Genomic DNA, 21,600 nt, shown 5'->3' on the forward strand with positions numbered 1-21,600 from the left:
CGCGGAAGGTAGCAGGGGTGGCCATGATCATGTGAAGAAGGACGACAATGTTGGAGATCAGATCAATGAAAAGGTAGACTATGTGTTCAAGGTGGTGGTGATCGGAGACTCTGCGGTGGGCAAGTCTCAGATACTGTCCAGGTTTACCAAGAATGAGTTCTGCTTCGATTCCAAATCCACCATTGGAGTCGAGTTCCAGACCAGGACTGTCAACATCAACTCCAAAGTCGTCAAGGCCCAGATCTGGGATACTGCTGGCCAAGAAAGGTACCCCATCACTACCTACCCTCCACATGTAATTAACAGTCCTCTCTCATCTCTCTGTTTCTATGATCATCACTTCAAGTTTATGGCTTTATGCTATGATACAGAGCATATTTTTTCTCTGTTAGTATATTTTTATTAAGATTTGGTTACTGAGTAGTAGTAGTTTTCTTCCTTGTGGATTCAAAATCATGGCTGGTGATGTCCCTGGAAAATTGTATATAGTATCATATATGTTGTGGTGAGTAGTAATATAGCAAGCTTATACATGTGCACATATATGAATGCGTGAATCGACTAAAATAAATCCAGCCAAAGTTGGGTCCCAAAATGAGAATTATGAATCCAACTAGTCACAGAAAAGCTTTCTGTACAAAAATCCCAATTGCTCCTTCACCTAACTCGGCAACATTATTGACTCCACGGCTGTACATAAATTGGTTGGCCTCCATTATTGCTCACCATGCATCTCATCCTACATCCTAGCTAGCGTAGCAGTGAAATCATATGCTGCTGGTAGAAAGTAGAAACCAGCTTATTTTATTTCGAGCGTTTGTTTCTTTACTTTAAATCTCGCGAGAACGCTATTTTATTCCTCCCCCCTCTCAAACCTCAATCATTTTGCTGTACAACATAATAATATGTTTGGAGCTCTCTAGAGAAATGCATACTTTTATCCCAATCTCCACTCCAACTAAGAAAACAAGAAAATTTTGTTTCACCTGTGAAACAGCATACATGCAATGGATTGCATATTTGTCTCAAGAGATTTTTACTTGTCCCAATTTCCAATGTCAATGAAAATTTAACTTTTACCAAACAAAGAAAAATAATCTGATAATATCCTCTTTACTGAAAAACAAACAATCAAAGCTGCTATTTTGTTGACGCAACAAAGAATGCCAGACGTTGGGATATGGAAAGCCATTCAAAGTCTATAGTTTTATGGGTTGTTATCACTTTACCCCCTTATTAAATCACCATGTTATTATCAATTTACCCACTCAAACTATGATACCAGTGCCGCTTTCAATTTACTAGTCACTTTATCGTCCATAGTTAAATCAACTCAGTTTGACAAATTTTGGACAAAAATATCATTCTCTCTTATAATGCGACTATATTGTTATTATCGTTTTATCCCCTTAAACTATAGTGATTATTAGTTTATCCACGAGCATCATACTCTAAGTTGCTTCAGAAAAGCTAGAAAATCAATCAAAAGAAGTCCTAGGTTGCTTGTGGATTGTGATTGCAGCTTCCTTTTTCTTTTAAAGACCCCTGCAATTGATTATTTAGGTTGCTTTCTTAACGAAGTTATTACTTATGAGAAGTCTTATATGCTTTCAACAACCATTTTTATAAAATCAACTACTAGTACTACATGAGATGACAGTGCTTTGCAATTGGCAATTAATTAAGGTGGTTTCGCTCTCATTTATCAACCATCAAGAACGTATAACTTGTGTGGAGGATACTGCTTTCATGGAAGTTGAACAATAGACGAATGCAGCGAGAGATTAACACAGTATAAGTAAATTAAATAGCGGGGAAGGAAGTTGAATCAATAGTAAGTATTTACACTACACTGCAGGTACCGAGCTGTGACGAGTGCATACTACAGAGGTGCGCTGGGGGCCATGTTGGTGTACGACATTACCAAAAGGCAGTCATTTGATCATGTAGCCAGATGGGTGGAGGAACTGAGGGCTCATGCAGATAACTCCATCGTCATCGTGCTGGTCGGAAACAAAGCTGATCTCGTGGACTTGAGGACCGTGCCGGCGGAGGACGCCGTGGAGTTCGCAGAAAACCAGGGCCTGTTATTCTTTGAGACATCAGCACTCAACGGTGACAATGTGGACGCTGCATTCTTTAAGCTCCTCGAGGAGATACACAACGCGGTGTCCAAGAAGTGTTTGGATAGCCGCGGCGCCGGCGGAATCAGAGCCAATGCCACCGACCAAGGTTCCTTCAAGGGTTTGAAAATTGATGTCATTTCTAGTGCAGAATTTGAAGTCAGTGAGATGAAGAAATCGTCCTCTTGCTCTTGCTAAATAATTTCATGTTGCTGTACTTAACTGTCTGTGTATATTGATTCTACTACTGCTACTACTTCACAAGGGAATATTGGAGGGAAAAGGAGAGATCATTTGATGCATTGCTCGATCGTTTCAAGTGTTCTTTCTGTAGTTGATTATTCAAGTGTTCCGTTGCACTTGCAGCCGAGCCGCCTGTCAAGAGATCTCCATTAAAATTAGAATCTCGCATATAATTAATTATGCTCGGACCACAGCTGATACATATATATAAACGAGAAGCTTGAACCCAGAATTTCATACTTAAAGTTGCTCTGCTTGCTTGCTGCAATTGAGGACGTACTTAAATTTTGCAATCATCTTGTTCAAGTCAAATTTGATATAGGCCAATTTGGGCCATTAATTGCTATCGGTCGGTCCCAATACACACATGTTGAATGAAATGGGCCGCCAAATCGCTATTCAACTCCCTGCAACATGACTGGAAAGTTAACGTCATGATACAAATTGCTTTGCAAAGTTATTATCGTTCATTTGACTGTCTCTTAGATGTCATGTCATTCATCTAAATCAAATTCACACCCATACGATAAGGACAAGAAATCGGCCCAAATCCCAGGGAAAACCCAAAGGAGCGGGCCTGCTACAACCAAACTGCGGGGGTCTGGCTGGGCAGCCAATAGCAAAAGAGTAGTGGCTTATCCATGGATATGGATGATGGTGGTGCTGTCGTGCTGTGGATCGCTCACTCCCTTCCGGAACGGATCCTTTCTCCTCTGCGTTCTTGTCTCCTGCTCTAGCATTGAAGTGGTCTCTGGCAAATAGCAGCATTTGGGGGCCGGCCGGCGTTGGGGAATGGCAGCCACACTCTGCTTCCTTCAACTCCCTCTGCTTCCTCCTGCACCAAACCACCACCACCACCACCACCGACCATCCTCCTCCTTGAGATTCACCCTCACAGCCACCGACCCAATTACCACTACTTCTACTACTAATACAACATCGCAACTCTCTCAACAACAACATTCCCCGCAAAAACTCCTGCATCAAACTGTTCTTTCTACTTTAAAATCAGCTGCCCTTCCTCTCCTCCCACTTGCATTCCCTTTCTTTCTTGACCTCAAGGCATGTAAGCCCAATTTAAAACAACTTTCAGATTTCATTTGGCTAAAGGAATTGGCGGCGCTACAATCAGTTTATTCGTTTCTTTTATATTTTATGGATTTAAACCCCCAAAAAAAAAAAAACAATGAAGGAGTTTACTGCTTACCTGCATACTAGTGGAGGGAGTACAATTGTTGCAGTAGTAATTAATTTCAAATTTGGTAGCATTTCTTGAACTGACTTTGATGAGGGTTGAACTGCAGGATGCAGTTGCAGTTGACGGGAACTTTGGACTTCTTGAAGGCAGGACAATGGCTCTCGTTCATCCCCTTGTCATGGCTAGTTTGTTTCTTTACACCTTATACGCCGGTTATCTTGGCTGGCAATGGCGCCGAGTCCGCACCATACAAACTGAGATTAACGAGCTCAAGAAGCAAGTGCAGCAGGTTCCAGTCTCCCCGGCTGGCACCCCTCCTCCTCAACCCCCGCAGCCGTCCCCTGTTGAGCTCCAAATTCAGCAACTCACCGAGGTCCATCAAAAACACTACTGCCTCCCACCAACCCTTTCTTCTCTTTATTTATTTATTTTTTTTAAAGAAACACACACACGCACACAATTTAGTCATCGTATGATTACTAAACCACAAAGCGTATAGTATATGCGATACGACTACCGACCAAAGGGCCAACTCGCTTGTCATTGGAAATAGTATTAATTAATGTTCATTTTCTGAATTCAGGAAAGGAAGCAGTTGATTAAAGGCCAATACAGGGATAAGCACTACGATGCCGGTTCCCTTCTACTCGGATTTGGGGTGTTTGGGTCGGTTTTTGGAGCAGTCAACACCTGGTTTCGGACTGGAAAGCTATTTCCGGGACCCCATTTATTTGCAGGGGCAGGTAAAAACGGTGACCTATCTTCTACTTGGTGTAAATTGCCCAAAAAAAAAAAAAAAAAAGCTTCAACTTTGCGCTTTCGTGCAGATAAAACATATTCTTTCAGCTTCTTTTACCCTTTTTTTTTTTTTTCATTTCTGGGCACTTGCTCAAAAGTTTCCTGCTGCAAGAGTTGAGCTCTTTGGGTTTTGATTTTGTCTTGCAATAGGGATAACTGTGCTATGGGCAGCAGCTGCATCCCTTGTACCTGCAATGCAGAAGGGGAACGAAACTGCCAGAAATCTTCATATTGCGCTCAACTCCCTAAATGTTATCCTCTTCATTTGGCAGATTCCCACTGGAATTGACATTCTCTTCAGAGCGGTTGAGTTCACCAACTGGCCTTGAACTATTTGGTCTTGCTGAGTTATATCTAGCACCATCTAGTATCACAACTTATATGCCCATATAATCTAATGTTATTCCAATTCAGGTATGTTGACGTTATTAGGAGTGAAGTCTTCTAGTAGTATATGATTCGGTCTGTAAAAATGAATGCTTCGAGTTGGGATTTTGCTTCTCAGTAAGTGTCATCCTTTGAACTGGATGCATAGTGTAAATCAAGCAATCAGTTTGTCATCTCAAGCTCCAACTGTTTGATTGAACTAGTCTTGCTCTCTTATCGACTGGAGGAGTCCTCCAACTCTCATCCAGTTTGACTCACTTGGTGTTTCCTTTATTGGAATACATGTTATCAAAGGAAAGCTGGTATGATTTTGTAGTTATCATCTGATCGCAACCTCATATTCTCTGGAAAGTTTTGCGAAACCAGAGAATGTTAGACAGATGGGTGATTAATCTCCATGTTAATCAAGCTATGCTGAGAAACTGGAGCTGACTTGGCAAGGCAATGATTAATCTCCATCTGATCGCAACTCTATCCTATTGTTTTAGCAGCAACGGATTTGCGCTTGATGTTGCGGTTGAGCATACAAACCCCTACTATCAAAGTACAAAAGGAGGAGGACAGGAGATATTACAACAACTAATTCCTATGGTACAAGAAATTCTGACGTGATGCGATTCAGGTTGTTAGAATTTGGCTTTGGAATGAAACGGTATAAGATAAAACCGAAAGCTGTTAATACTATAATCAACCAGTCTGACAGCTCCTTCCTCTTAGAATGAAAAGGGAACTGTGCCCTCCGTAGTTCTAGTGTTTGCAGGCCGCAATAGATGGTCTACAAATTGAAGTATCTGAGAGCTGAACAACAAAGCTTGCTCTCCGTACACATTTCTCATCGAGTAGTACTGATAGTATGCATACATGTACAAGAAGATTGTAGGACAGCGTAGAATGGTTGGTTGAATGAGGATTTAAATTGCATGTGCTGTTTGAATTTGCTGTCAAGCTACAGGCCTCGATCCACCTTACCAGCTAATGGTGATGCACAAGGTGATTTTTGTTTTATCAGTAAGATCAGGAGAAAAGTAAATAAGATTGGAAGGGCAGGGAGGGAGGTGAGGACATGGGGGCTTGGAAGTTTGAACAAGAATTTCTGCACCTATTGTACTAGGTCCATAATTAAAAAGAAAAGAAACAAAAAGAGTTTTAGGCTGTAAAGAGCTGAACCCAAATCTATCCTTCACTCGGATTTGTAAAAGATATGGTAATAACGAGGAAAAGGGTTAGTATTTCGATGATATTCTCTTGCTAAATAAACTTGATTTATGAAATGTCCTGTATGCAATTTTTACGACGGTTGCCTTCTCAGGTAAAAGAATGCACCGGAAGGGCTGAACGCAGCATCTGTCTTCAAGAGGTTAGCCTCTTCAGTCGTACAATATTCTTGGCCTTGCATTGGCTAACGGCTGGCTAGGACTAGGAGGGCATCCAAGAAACTGACAAGGGAAGAAAGCACGTCGGCATAACAAATAAATCAAATTTCAATCAGTTACTAATCAATAATTCGTGATACCATTGCCAAATGAGACGACAGAAACAAAAAGAGATAGCTGCATTAAAAAGGCAAAAAGTAGTAGTCCCTTCAGGAAGGTAGAGATGGTGGGATGGTAGAGGAATCCCTCTGAGGGGCATCTTGAAAAGCCCAGAAATGGGACCAAGCCGAAGGAAAAAGGAAGAAGATTGCATGGCAATTGGCATCGCACCATACATTCTCAACAAGCAAAGTCAAAGATAGAGACAGAATTGCGGTTCAATGGTCCGGGAAAGGCGTTTAGTGATTGCGAATTTAGGAATCTAAATGCCAAAAAAAAAAAGGTGTTTCCTTAATAGTCCCTTTTTGTGCTCGTTAGGAAACTCAAAAGATAATACGGCGCAATATGCAAAGCAAAGTCATGAAAGCAATCGGTTTAAGTACTTAAATATTCGTCCGCCAAGTTATCGTATCGATAAAATATATATATATATACTTAAATATTCGTCCGCCAGCAGCAGCGCACTGGCACTTGCACTGGCGCTGGAACTGCATCCAGATATGCACCGCACCACTGTTGCTGCAGCAGTTGGTGCGTATGAGCCGCAAATAGCAGCACAAGTTGCTGCAGACAACAGCTTAATCCCGAGGAGACAGATGCTGAACGGACTTTACTTTCTTCTTCCACAAATTTACACCTTTACTTCAACGTTACAAAGGTTTCGAAAATGTTTATTTGCTTGAAGCTTCAACGTGATCTTAGAAGGGAGCCGAATATCTGCTAATCAGACTGAGACCGTCATGGGCCCAAAAGCGACGTTGCCTTTTCTTGTAAGGCTTGGTTCTTTAATTCTTTTTGGTGAATGGTGATCCCTCCGGAGTCCCCCAGCTAGCTGCATCAGATGCCTTTCTTCTTGTCTTCCCACCCTGACGATGGATCACCGCATTGATGCACGCTTGTTGATTTGTCTCGCTTTACCCGCCGCTTCACAAATTGCTAGTTGCTGAACGTCAGTATAAATAAATGAGTGTGCATCAGAACTTTTAACTGCTCGTGTTCACCCAATTCATTAATTCCTTTGGTAGTGAGTAGTGTCAAGCATGCAAGGCAGGCTGACACTCGAATAGTACTCCCGACCAGAATACGCAGTGCTTACTATACTGCTCCTTCCTTCCTTCCTTCCTAGCATCCTACTCCTACCGCCCCGCCTGATTCATTTTTATTTCAGGTAAAGACCAAAATGTCTACCCAACAGCAGCCTCGGCCATGGTTCCGTTTGGCTAACATAATGCGCCCAGCACCTCCACCTGCACCTGCACCTGCACCACCACCGCCTCTTGCACGTCCCCCTGCTCCAACACCTTCACTGCAAGCCCCACCTCCTATTGCACCCTTCAGGCCCCCTGTAGCTCTGCCTCGGCCTCTGCCACCTGCTCCACCGAATTTGCCTGTTGCTTCACCCCCTTCTGTAACCCCTACAACCCCAAGCTCCCCTCAGATCTCCACTACTAGAGCACCTCCACCATCGCCACGACCACCGCCAACACCTCCGGCTCCAAGCCCCTCCCCCACGCCTCCAAAATCCCCTACCCCCTCCATAACTAGGTCGCCTGTTGCACCCCCTCCTAAACCTGGGTCTTCGTCGCCACCAGCATCTCCAATAATCAAAACTGCATCAGCGGAAACGTCTTCGGCTGCACGTCCAGTTGTATCCTCTCCATCTTTATCAGCATCCCCAAAAACTAAACCCCCATCACCGCCCTCTTCAACAATAGCATTGCCAGCCTCTCCTGCTCCAAAAACATTGCTCTATTCAGGCCCTCCCACTGCAGCACCAGCACCAGCACCAGTCCCTCCACCACCTTCTCCAGTTGCAGCCACCGCCGCAAGACCTCGTGCTGCACCCAGCCCGAGGGTGAAAAGCAGTACACCTCCTCCTAATCACGCTCAATCCACCATTGTGAAACCTTCAGCTCATCCTCCATCTCCATTAACACTGCCTCCGCCGCAACTCAGGGCTGACGCAACCAGTCATGATTATGATCTGGAACCAATACCCCCAGAAGCTGTGCAGAAAACAGTGCTAACGCAAGATGATACCAGTCATGAAAAGGCGCCAAAGATCGATCCCACGAAGTCGTCGTCCTCCCCCTCCTCCGGGGGGAAAGAGAGACAAGTTAAGAAAGACAAAGGAGCAATGACGACTTACAAGGACAAAAAGAATCATAATAATAAATCAGCTGTTTCTTCACCAGAGCTTGGTATGAGAGTCGTAACACTTGCAGGTGACAACAAAGGAGCTGTTATGGAATTGAGCCCAGGAGCTTCCCGCAAGAAGTACGATTCTGGGCAACATTTCTGGGGTAAAAATGGCCAGAAATTGGGAAGCCATGAGAAGGAGGAGGAGGACGGCAGGCATTCTGATGACGGTGGGATAAAGAATGGAAGAGGCGAAATGGGAAGGAGCAAATTAGTGGCAGCTCCACAGCCCCCAGTGGACGCCTTTGTGAACAGTAACGTCCAGGGAGTCAACAATTCCATTGTCTACAACTGCACCTACGGCAACCGTGATCCTGGAGTCCATCTCTCGGTATCTAGGAAGGGCAATGGCCACCACCACCAGCAGGACGCCGGCCATTATAATGTTCATCGTGACTAGTCTAGGCACAGTGCCTGAATGATCAAGGGAGCATAGGAAGTTATGCGTATTTATATTTGGTTGCATGATTCGTGGTATTTTATTTAAATCTTAAAGCGGCTGGGGCCTGGCTCGCTAATAATTGTTGCACTTTTCTGCAACCTCTTCCGGTCTGTCATAATGTTGTACTTGAAAACTTTGAGCGTGCATCTTCTTGATTCCATTATCAACGAATAATTTCATCTCCCCGTTTTACTTGCTTCTCCTCTTTTCTTTTTGGATCTGGCAATTTTTTTTATTTTTTGGAAGGATTGGATTGGATCTGGCAATTAAATCTATGCTTTCTTTTCTCGTTAATTAATAGGAGTACCTTTTTTGATTTCAGAAGGTAGAAACCGAAAAAAGTGATTCCACCTTTTCTTCTTTCTTGGGTTTGGTCCTTCTGTTTGCGGCCCGTTTTGTGAAATTGAAGTCATTACACAGTGTTTAGCGTAGATTCAGCGGCCCAAATTTTTCAACACCTGATCTTGTAGAGTGTGCCCCAAATTTTGCCAGACTATTACAAAATCAAGTCAACTCAAGTTTTTGCCATTGCCTCGATATCATCAAATATCCAAAGTCATATGTATATGTATAGCAAATTATCCGAAAAACCACTAGACAGTGAGATTAGCGTAAAATTACCCAAAATTTATAAGTTTGATAGTTCAGTAGATAAAAATATATCATTAATAGTTGAGTAATCAAATCTTAACATTCGAAAGTTACAATAAATCATAGAATCAAGGGTTGTACCTTTAGTTTTATAGTTAGCGTAAATTAGGGCTTTCGCGTATTTTGGCCGTATGATCACTTGGTGAGCTGTGAGTACTAAATTTGGTGGATAAGAATGAGTATTAGGTAAGGAAAAGTGTGTGACTAGAAGTGATAATAATAAGCTAGTGAACCATAAGTAAAAACACAAGTACGTGCGAGTTAAGGAAAAACAGCTCGAACCGACGTGCACCGTTTGCTACCAAGTGAGTGTGATGCCCCCACTTCTCCCTAAGGCGAACCAAAGGGTATCCGCGGGACGCCTACCCAACTCTCGCCAGGACTCACTACAATCCACAATTCGAAAGCTCGAAATATTTCAAATAACTTCAATATATAATTAAAGTACTCCAAAATATTGCATGCTTACAAATACTTAGCTTTCAAGCTTAATACAATCCAAAAGAATATGTACTACAACCATCCGTTATAATACAACTTAAGGTTTTCAAATGAAAACAATCTAGTACTATTCACGAGCACTCTTGGTCTCGAACCCTGTTAAGGAAAACAAAAACATGGAATGAGCTACACAGCCCAGTGAGGTTCCAAGACACTCTAGCAGTTTTAATAAATCAAGTAATTGAGCATACCACATGTATGGTTCGGGGTTGCACGTTGGCTCATGAACATGAGACAATTATCATTATACGAGTACTTTGAACATATCACAGGTATGACACATTAGAATGAGACAACTATCATGGTACAAGTAATTTGAGCATGTCACAGGTATGACTCAAGATTTGCACATTGGCACATTTGCATGAAATAGTTATCTCCATGCAAAATAAACACACATTAAAGGATATGGTGTTCCAGTGGAACCATGTCGGTCATCTGCACCTTATAACTTCTGGATCCTCTCGGTTTGTCTGGCCATCACCTTATCCCTCCAGTGGTAGTACTCGAGTATACCGAAACGGTGGCCCAGGGTTCCAACCTACCCGACCGAGCCCAATCCTAGCTCGAGCAGGTTAGTAACCAAGGGCAGGGCCCAATTCAGCATAGAGCTTACAACATGCACAAGTAATCAAGTAAATTGATAAACGGTAAAAGTTTATCATTTTAGTAGGTCGAGTGAGATAAAGTACACACTCGCCTTAAAATGGTGGATAATTTCATATGAACATGTAATTTATAATAATCAAGTGATCAAATAGTTAAGTAATCAAGTAAGCAGGTAACCAAGTAAATCGGTGAACGGTGAACGGTAAACGGTAAGTAATTACGGTTAACGGTTAACGGTAAGTGGTTAAGGTTAATTGATACATTTGTCATTTTAATAGGCCGCCATTGGCCGTTTTCCACTTTTACCACGTAAGAGTCAAGGAGATTCACTTCAACCGACTTATGTAGCCATAGCATAATTAATCATTTAAATACATCACGTAAATATGCCCTTCAAGTATTTCATGTCGAGTAAAATATGCATGAGTGTGGTAAATACTTAACATGTAGTACTTAACATTTAATGACCATGGGATAAGCATGTCATAAACTTATTCAAATTACGTACTCCTATATGGAACACTCACCAAGTGATTCACGAAACAAGTACAAGCGATTGTTTTAAGCGTCTCCCGTGAGATCCTCTTGAAGGTCCCCTTGAGTGCCTGAGCAAACAATAATTACTTCACTCAAAATCATGCATTTACCAAGAAAGGATGCGCACTCATTTAGACTAAGTCAAAATCATAACAGAGAGCTTCAGTTCTCTCAACTCGAAGTTCAAGAGTGAAGCTTTAAAGTCGGAAGAGAGAGAGACTAGCATTTCCCATGAAATCGAGTTCAAAACACTCAATCGATATCGAGAAAGAAGTCAAGTTTCCAAAATTTCATTTTCTAAGAAATTGGCAAATTTCAGCTTTGTTTGTCAATCTTAGAAAAATCGTATCTTGCACTATATAGGTCCAAAATTGAAAAAATTGGTACCGTTGGAAACCTCTTCCAAATTACTAAAAGTTCTTAGAAGACATTTTTCTATGATTCCAACCGGAAGGTATTCCGAAATCGGCTCAAAGTTGCTGTTTTGGACTCGTAAAACAGCTTCGGGGTTGGTTTTTGGCCAACTTTGGAAATTCGGTAAAATTCACAGAATGTGAACTAGCCTATGAAATTTAGAACTCAATTAGAGTTACAAACAAAGTTTAAAACACAACAAACGGAACAAGAATCGGAGTTTTGAATACCAAGATATAGTAGCTCCAAGTTGCTAAAAAAGTTAAGACTTTTGGGCTATTTTCCAGGTTTGAAGACTAGATTCGAAGTATCATTTGGTCATCGAGTTGGCATTGGAAATACACCAAACTTGGTACGTACACTAAATCTTCCATGTGTGGACAACATTTCTACCAAGTTTCATACAAAAACTCTCACAGTAAGGCAGTCATTAAAACAACCAAAGTTTATGAAGAGTTTCAAGGCTAAACTACCTTCTCACTTTTCTTTTGTTTACAAACTTTTTGTACCATGAAATCAGTTCCAAATCTCTCCATTATTGAAACCAAGAGTTCATAAACATCCACTGAGCAATTTAAAGACCATTGACATCCAAATTTTCGAAATATAACTCCCCAAATCAGATTTGACCATTTGGCTAAGAGAAAAGGAAAAGTTTTCCAGATTCGATGAGCGAATTTTGTGACATCATTTGCATATCAAAATGGTCTTAGAATATTACCAAATTTTGTAAAATTAAACCTCCATATGAGAACTACTCTTCTATCAAATTTCATTTGAAAATTCACACGGGAAGGTAGTTAACTAAACCATCAAAATTCAAGAAATTTTCCAAGGCAAAACTGTCTTCTAGCTCTTCTTTCCTTTTTAAACATTTTGTCCAATCCAACCAACCCAAATCTGATTAATTTGTGAAAAAAAGTCCAAGGAACATCTAATATAAAGTTTGGTAGATGTTTGACATCAAAGTTTCCAAAACAACAAGTCCCAAATCAAGCTAGGCCATTTAACTAGCCAACAGAGGATTTTCAAGCAAAAATCCAGGTCTGTAATTTGACCATAATTCACTCAATTCAACTCGGAATTGAGCATGATTAGTAGCGTTGAAAACTAGAGTCATAAGGCTACAATTTCTTATAAGAAATCATTCTCAAAATCTGTCTACAACCAGCTCATATGTGAGCATCAATTTGCTGCTCACAACCGAGCTTCCAGTGAACTAACGAAACAGATCAGTCAAGTTCAAATGGGTGGTGTGGATTCGTCAGGTGGAATCAGATGTGAAATTTATACCGTTGGAAATCTGGGAATTTCTAGTTTCCAGTGCCACAAACGGGACTCGATTTCGACATCGGAGTAAAACGTTATGGCCATTTGAAAAATACTGCCAGGGTAGTGACGGGAAAATTTCCAGGTTTACCGAACTTCCGAAATCATAACATTTGGCCAACCAAATCACGTTATTTTTTGATGAAACTTTCTACACAACCCACACAACATGTATACATCATAAAAAAGCCATTAGAACCATGAAAAATCACTCTAAGGGTCACGGACTACACAGGGGCAGAAATGGAAATTTTTTTGCTCTTCACCTCCTTTGAGCTTCCTTTCAACAATATAATTTATTTCCACTAATTAAGCATTAAACCAATATTAAAAACATCAAAACTCATGAAATCAGTCTATCAAGTCATTGTGGGAGTTCATAGAGCCCACACACCAAGATCCAACATAAATAAAGCTACCCACATGCATGCATGAGCTTATATGTGCAAATCAACTCACAAAAACTAAGATTTAAGAGCTTGATCATCATATACCTTCTTAGATGACTAAACCAGAAATTTTTGGTCCTTTGAAGCTCAAGAAAAACTGTGGTTAAGCTGCTCCTCACCTAGCTAGAGTTGATCTCCAAGTAGTTTTGAGTTTGTACGATGAATTTGAAGTGAAATGAGGAAGAAATGAAGTAGGATGATGAAGCTTTTTGGTATTCTTCCTCCTTGAGAATTTTGGCCAAGAGAGGGTGAGAGAGAGAGAGTGTTGTGCTGATCAAAAGAGGCTTCCTTGAGAAGCTTGGTGGTTGGTAGCCTTTTGAACAAAAGTCAACTCTTAAAGGTACGCGTGTACGCGCGTGTTTGTTACCCGATTCCTCTCGGGTTTGTTTCACTAGTACACTATACCTCTAATGCACTTCCATTCATACTATTATTATTTATTCTTAATAGTCTAAAAATAAAGCTCTTAAGTCCCTCAATTAATCACGCGCGATAGAGTGAAATTTCTAATAAATTCTTATAACGATAATATAACTAACTAACATTTGAGCACTTAAACATAAAAATACCTATTTCAAGACTAATGTACAAATCTCCAATTTTTCAAGCTTATTGTATCCTTGATTCGATTATTATCTCCAAACGCGTATTCACTATTCTCACTAAACGAGCTTTCGAAAAAATAAATTTTGAAACAAGTCACTTTAAAAATACACTTGAGCCATAATTCCATGCAATTGGATATAAAAAGATTGAAATAAAATATTCAAAATAAATGGTCAAATAAATAATTAAATGAGTTAGAAATAGGGATTTAAAGTACGAAAATTTGCGAGTCCTCACAACCTCCCCTCCTTAAAGGAATTTCATTCTCGAAATTCATACCTTCTATGACCTCAAATAACCCTGAACCTTGTTGTGTGATCATGTCGTAGGTTCTTGCAGATGCAACTGATCGGTTTCCTCTTCCATTGACTTGTCGAGAGATAGTTCTATTTCCTTGTGGAGTAGTAGTTTCTCGTGGATACCTCATTGGACAGTCGTGAACTTTATGACTGGTGCTCCCACATCCCATACACTTTCGCCCTTTTAGCCAATAGTTTTCTTCGGTATGGTTCGTCCTTCCACAGTATCCATAGGTCGGACGAGACATTGTGTCCTGACTTGCCTGCGAGGTTCTCTTTGATTGTATCTGTCCTACTGGAGCTCTTCGTGACGGAGTCCCTTCTGGTTCCTTTATCATGAGTGGTGCAGGAAGTGATAGACTCGCTTCATCCACTCTTTTTCTAACTTTGGGTGGTGGTCTAATTTCTCTTAGTCTATTATCGGATGCATCTCTTTTTCTCGCTTGAAAGGCCCTCAGTTGAGATTTTGTGCTTTCCACTCTTTGCGCTTTCTCGAGAGCGTCACTAAAGGTTTCAATCTGTGTTGCGGAAAGGGCATCTTGGATTTCTAAATCTAATCCTTGGATAAACCATCTTATTCTCTTCCATTCTGTAGCCACCAATTCTGGAGCATATGTAGATAATTTCATGAATCGGGTTTCGTATTCAACCACACTCAAAGTTTCTTGACGAAGCTTTATGAAATCGTCTTCTCTCTTTTCTTGGACAAGTGGAGGAAGAAATTTCTCATTAAATTCTCGTACAAAGTTTATCCAAGTCCTTGGAGTTTGTTCCCTTTCCCACTTGTTCCTTATGACATTCCACCAATCTCGGGCTGTTCCCTCAAGTTGAAATACAGCAAAAGTGACTTGTCTTTCTTCTGTGTGGTTCAAGGCATCGAATATATTTCTTATATTTTCTAACCAATTCTCAGCCATTTCTAGGTCATGTTCTCCAGAAAATTTGGGCGGGAAGAATTTCTGAAACCGCTCCAATGCTCGATTCTCCCCTATCTCTTGGTTTCCACGTTGGTTTCCTTGTCCAACTCCCTGACCCTGTTGAGCTACTAAGAGCTCTAGTATATCCGTCATGCGAGTTAAAACTAATCCCATTTGATCATTTCCTTCCCCAATTCTTGGCTCTGCGTTTTGATCAATATCAGACCCATTACCTACTCCTTGATTTCGGGGTTGTCTAGGTTCACGTCCCTTTCGTTGTTCTCTAGTTTCTATGTTCACAGCTAATCTAGATGCATACACATAACCCTCACACTAAGCCATAATTGAACTACACACACATATCAGCACAAATTTTGAAGGAAAGAAATCATTTGCATAATTAACATTATCATCATATAAGTCAAACACTCTAGAGATCATTAAATCATAACACAAGTTATAATTAAGTAAAGTTCATACCAAGTCAAAGTCAATAAACAAAAGTAAACAGGTGATTATCAAGAGTACATTCATCTCCAAGGCACAAACTCTTAAGTTCTACTCCCATCGTCCCACTACAAAAGACCACAAGTAGTGCTTCACTGGATTAATTGGAACTAGATGATTCCCGTTCCCTAACACGTTCAACTTCAATCCCAACACTAGGATCTTCTAGGCTACGATCTTCTCCACCTTCCGCTCTTAATTATTGCCATCTTAGCCAAACGATTATTAGTTCCTGTAACTATTCACGTGAAATATCAATTCATTCTTATTCCCCACAAATGGAGATCTCAAGTCCTTAGCATTGTCCTCAACGCTTGGGTACTCGGGTGCAAGAATCCGAAATAAGATAATTCACATCTCGAGCTGGCCAGTTTCCAAGAGTAAATCATTACATTTGAGATTCCTACTCAACATACATACCAAATATTTTTCCCAAATATCAAGACAAAGGGGTTTATACCTATCACATTCATGATTCACAGCTTATACTCTAGAAGGGTACTTAAGCCTTTACTCATTCACATAAGAAGGACCATAACACCACTTGGCCAAAACTCACCCCGCGCACAGACTACGTGAAGCGGCTCTGATTTTCATCCCTACAAGCGTTCACTTAACTTTCAAACCAGTCCCACAGTCCGGCATCCTAAACTTTTAAGCCTATGATACACTACAAAAGATCTAAAGCCTAAGCTCTGATGTGAGACCCCGTAAATTTTCTTATTTTCTAGGTTTTTTTCTATTTAATTGCATGGTTTTCTGCATTTTCTTTATTTGGAAAATTTTCTAGATAATTTTTATGAGTAAATATAGTTTTTAAATAATTTTTCTAGTATCGGTTAGTTTTTGAGAAATTAAGAGCGTATACTGGACGTGGAACCCGTTAGTGCGGAAAGTTCGGTAAAATTCGGCCAGTTAGGTTAAGTGTTGGATACCGGGTTTATTTTAGCAGGTGTTAAGAGATAATTAGAGAATACCCAATGGATGAGAGTTGGAGAGACAAAAGGATAGCTATGCATTAATGGTAGTGACAAGTGTCACTTGGTGGTTAATTCTTGACTTTGACCACTATTCACTACTTTACCAATTAAATCAAAAATTACCGAAAAATCATCCTCATTTGCAAGCTTCTTGGCCTGCTATCTTCAAGGGGAAAAGAAGAGAAAACTCCCAACTTTCTTGCTTCTAATCTTGCTCTATCCTCAAGTTCAACCGATTAAACTTGGATTTCCTCCATAAAACCTCTTAGTTTAGTGGTATTAAGGTTGGTTGTGAAGTGGTTTGGGAGACCAAGGTGCTAAGTGTTTCCTTTCTTGAGTTGGTAAGGTGAGTAGCTAAGGAACCTCTCTTTTCTTCTCAATAATGTGGATTAGTGGCTTATGTGAGTTAAAGAGATGGTTTGAGGTGTTATTTCTTGACTTTTGGTAGAAATTGGTGAATTTTATATTTATCCACGATTTTTTCTGTTTTTATATATTTAGTATTGGTTGGCTATGGATGATGGTTGGGAATGGTATAGAATGAAGCTATAGTGCGTAAATTGTGGCTATTTGCGGAAAATTTCCGCTTTGAAAGGAAATTTCGGAATTAGGGTTTCAATTAACCCCATTCTGCCCGGTACTGTTTCTCCTATTTAGAGCCCGAATTAGCCTTGAGTTAAAACATGAAAGTTGTATAGAATGATGTTTTATAGTTCCCTACAATATTTCAGCTCAATCGGATCAGCGTAGCCTGTGAAAAGACCAAAATACCCCTGCTTCCCTGTTTCTGTCCGAAACTGATAATCCGCTTCTGTGATTGGTTAGTTTGACCGGGAATACTACTGATTTGGTTGTTGATGTCTTCTTAAGAAATATAACCTGGTATCTTATCTTTCGTATGGCTTTGGAATCACTTGAATTGGACTTTGGTAGCCTAAATTATGGTTATTTAACCAGAATGCGGTTCGCTAATCTGTTTATGCGGCTCTGGTTTGGTACATTGAAATTTTGACCTAGTTTCACTACAAACTGGACTGAGTGGCCTTCTTCAACATTGTAGCCCTCTGTCTTAGCTTCAAATAGGTATAAATTTCACATCCATCCGATAATCGTAGCACCGGTTGTGTCTAATACACTAAACAACATCAAAACGGTTTTTGGGCTTTAGGGCTTAACTTTCATTTCCGGACTTTCCCTAGCTTACTTTGGTATTTATATGTTCTAATGGAGCCTTATTTTTGGTAGTATGTGGATTCGGTTTATGACTCATATTCGAGTCTCATTGTGCTTGTTTGAATGTTTTAGGGCGTGACGGTGATTCAAGACGCTCTTTGGGCGGAAGTTTATGAAATTTCATTTGCTTGCTTGGTGAGTGTACCACTCACTTGCTTGTTACTATGTGACTTTGTTACACTTGAAATTGATGCCTTGAATGCTTATTTACAACGTTGAAATTGGTTCAAGCGAGGGTGTACTTGATCACTCTCACCCTTTATGTCTTACATATGACTGTTTACTGTGTTACTTGAATGGTATATGAAATATTGGAATTGGTGTCGTTTGGACGAGTATCCAACGGCCATTACTGTTCTCACTGAGCTCAACCCCATTGGTGGTCAATTGAATCGAACCGGCAAGGGCTTGGTCGTCAAAATTGACGAGCCATGGGGACTGTTATATGGAATCTTGTAGTATGAGACTCTCAATTCCGGTATACTCGAGTATTGCAAATTTTCTACTGTTTGGAGTTCGGGCCCGGTAGGGGTATGTGAGGTGGATGAAAAGTGGAGAAAGTGGGGTCTACGGTATTGGTTACTTCTTTAAGCGTTGACGGAGGGTCAACGGGGCGAGATCAAGTACGGCAAGCGAGGATAAGGGCTCTTGAGAGCCGTCAGTATCCTTATATTGAATTTAAATGTAATGTTAGTTCGGATTACTTGTTGAACGTTTGGACTGAGCAACTATGTGCTTATGTGAATTTTACTGATCTGCATGAGTGTACCTCACTGGGCGTAAGATCACTCCATTAAATTTTGTTTTCCTTACAGGGAACCACTTTTGGGGACTATGATATTTTGAAACACGAGTTGAGCTAGTTTTAATATATTTTGTAAAGCTCCTCGATAGTTGGAAAAATGCTAAATGTATTTTGATCTAATTATCTTTCTTTTGTTTTGTAAATTACAAATGTATGTGTATAACGTTGTTTAACCCTGTTTATGTTTCCTATTTGGTTTGGAAATATTTTTTCGAGTTATATGACATGGCACCCGCTATGCATCGACGGTTTTGATTTTCCTATTTTGCGATTTTGACTTGTTTGAACGCGCTTTTATTTTTTCGGAACGTTTTAGATCGTGTTTAACTACACCGTTAGTCATGGCGAGAGCTGGGCAGGCAGTCCGCTAACCTCTTTGGTTCGCCTTAGGGGAAGGTGGGGCTGTCACATCTGATACCAACTGTGACGCCCCCACTTCTCCCTAAGGCGAACCAAAGGGTATCCGCGGGACGCCTGCCCAACTTTCGCTAGGACTCACTACAATCCACAATTCAAAAGCTCGAAATATTTCAAATAACTTCAATATATAATTAAAGTACTCCAAAATATTGCATGCTTACAAATACTTAGCTTTCAAGCTTAATACAATCCAAAAGAATATGTACTACAACCATCCGTTATAATACAACTTAAGGTTTTCAAATGAAAACAATCTAGTACTATTCACGAGCACTCTTGGTCTCGAACCCTGTTAAGGAAAACAAAAACGTGGAATGAGCTACACAGCCCAGTGAGGTTCCAAGACACTCTAGCAGTTTTAATAAATCAAGTAATTGAGCATACGACATGTATGGTTCAGGGTTGCACGTTGGCTCATGAACATGAGACAATTATCATTATACAAGTACTTTGAACATATCACAGGTATGACACATTAGAATGAGACAATTATCATGGTACAAGTAATTTGAGCATGTCACAGGTATGACTCAAGATTTGCACATTGGCACATTTGCATGAAATAGTTATCTCTATGCAAAATAAACACACATTAAAGGATACGGGGTTCCAGTGGAACCATGTCGGTCATCTGCACCTTATAACTTTTGGATCCTCTCGGTTTGTCTGGCCATCACCTTATCCCTCCAGTGGTAGTACTCGAGTATACCGAAATAGTGGCTCAGGGTTCAAACCTACCCGACCGAGCCCAGTCCTACGTCGAGCAGGTTAGTAACCAAGGGTAGGGCCCAGTTCAGCTTAGAGCTTACAACATGCACAAGTAATCAAGTAAACCGATGAACGGTAAAAATTTATCATTTTAGTAGGTCGAGTGAGATAAAGTACACACTCGCCTTAAAATGGTGGATAATTTCATATGAACATGTAATTTACAATAATCAAGTGATCAAATAGTTAAGTAATCAAGTAAGCAGGTAATCAAGTAAATCGGTGAACGGTGAATGGTAAACGGTAAGTAATTACGGTTAACGGTTAACGGTAAGTGGTTAAGGTTAATTGATACATTTGTCATTTTAATAGGCCACCATTGGCCGTTTTCCACTTTTACCATGTAAAAGTCAACGAGATTCACTCCAACCGACTTATGTAGTCATAGCATAATAATCATTTAAACACATGACGTAAATATGCCCTTCAAGTATTTTATGTCGAGTAATTCAAGTATTTGCACTTCAAGTATTTCATGTCGAGTAGTTCAAGTATCCTTACTTAAATATGCATGAGTGTGGTAAATACTTAATATGTAGCACTTAACACTTAATGACCATGGCATAAGCATGTCATAGACTTATTCAAATTACGTACTCCTATATGGAACATTCACCAAGTGGGTCACGAAACAAGTACAAGTGATTGTTTTAAGCGTCTCCCGTGAGATCCTCTTGAAGGTCCCCTTGAGCGCCTGAGCAAACAATAATTACTTCACTCAAAATCATGCATTTACCAAGAAAGGATGCGCACTCATTTAGACTAAGTCAAAATCTTAAAAGAGAGCTTCAGTTCTCTCAACTCGAAGTTCAAGAGTGAAGCTTTAAAGTCCGAAGAGAGAGCGACTAGCATTTCCCATGAAATCGAGTTCAAAACGCTCAATCGATATCGAGAAAGAAGTCAAGTTTCCAAAATTTCATTTACTAAAAAATTGGCAAATTTCAGCTTTGTGTGTCAATCTTAGAAAAATAGTATCTTGCACTATATAGGTCCAAAATTGGAAAACTTGGTACCATTGGAAACCTCTTCCAAAGTACTAAAAGTTCTTAGAAGACATTTTTCTATGATTCCAATCGGAAGGTATTCCAAAATCGGCTCAAAGTTGCTGTTTTGGACTCGTAAAACAGCTTCGGGGTTGGTTTTTGGCCAACTTTGAAAATTTGGTAAAATTCACAGAATATGAACTAGCCTATGAAATTTAGAACTTAATTAGAGTTACAAACAAAGTTTAAAACACAACAAGCGGAACAAGAATCGGAGTTTTGAATACCAAGATATAGTAGCTTCAAGTTGCTGAAAAAGTTAAGACTGTTGGGCTATTTTCCAGGTTTGAAGACTAGATTCGAAGTATCATTTGGTCATCGAGTTGGCATTGGAAATACACCAAACTTGGTACGTACACTAAATCTTTCATGTGTGGACAACATTTCTACCAAGTTTCATACAAAAACTCTCACGGTAAGGCAGTCATTAAAACAACCAAAGTTTATGAAGAGTTTCAAGGCTAAACTACCTTTTCACTTTTCTTTTGTTTACATACTTTTTGTACCATGAAATCAGTTCCAAATCTCTCCATTATTGAAACCAAGAGTTCATAAACATCCATCGAGCAATCTAAAGACCATTGACATCCAAATTTTTGAAATATTACTC

General features: G+C 40.2%; 3 protein-coding genes across 3 annotated transcripts; all 3 read left to right on the top strand.

The window, feature by feature from the left end:
* Position 1: 1 nt before the first annotated feature.
* On the top strand, positions 2 to 2,425 carry LOC113771262 (ras-related protein RABA3-like; the record flags this gene model as incomplete). The annotated part of the gene is made up of 2 exons (XM_027315862.1): positions 2 to 267; positions 1,859 to 2,425. Coding segments are annotated over 2 exons (729 nt in total), but the record flags the coding sequence as incomplete, so codon positions are not given.
* A 555-nt stretch (positions 2,426 to 2,980) lies between these two features.
* On the top strand, positions 2,981 to 5,068 carry LOC113769848. Its single transcript, XM_027314151.1, has 4 exons — positions 2,981 to 3,428; positions 3,671 to 3,937; positions 4,148 to 4,307; positions 4,513 to 5,068. Exons 1-4 carry the CDS (start codon positions 3,159 to 3,161, stop codon positions 4,689 to 4,691), a joined length of 876 nt encoding a protein of 291 aa, XP_027169952.1. The 5' UTR covers positions 2,981 to 3,158; the 3' UTR covers positions 4,692 to 5,068.
* Positions 5,069 to 7,054: 1,986 nt separating this feature from the next.
* Positions 7,055 to 9,123, top strand: LOC113772515 (vegetative cell wall protein gp1-like). The gene has a single exon (XM_027317129.1). The coding sequence runs from the start codon at positions 7,462 to 7,464 to the stop codon at positions 8,878 to 8,880; it is 1,419 nt and encodes a 472-aa protein (XP_027172930.1). The 5' UTR covers positions 7,055 to 7,461; the 3' UTR covers positions 8,881 to 9,123.
* Positions 9,124 to 21,600: the final 12,477 nt, after the last annotated feature.

The sequence above is a fragment of the Coffea eugenioides genome, chromosome 5 (genome assembly GCF_003713205.1).
Source record: "Coffea eugenioides isolate CCC68of chromosome 5, Ceug_1.0, whole genome shotgun sequence".
Classification (NCBI taxonomy): domain Eukaryota; kingdom Viridiplantae; phylum Streptophyta; class Magnoliopsida; order Gentianales; family Rubiaceae; genus Coffea; species Coffea eugenioides.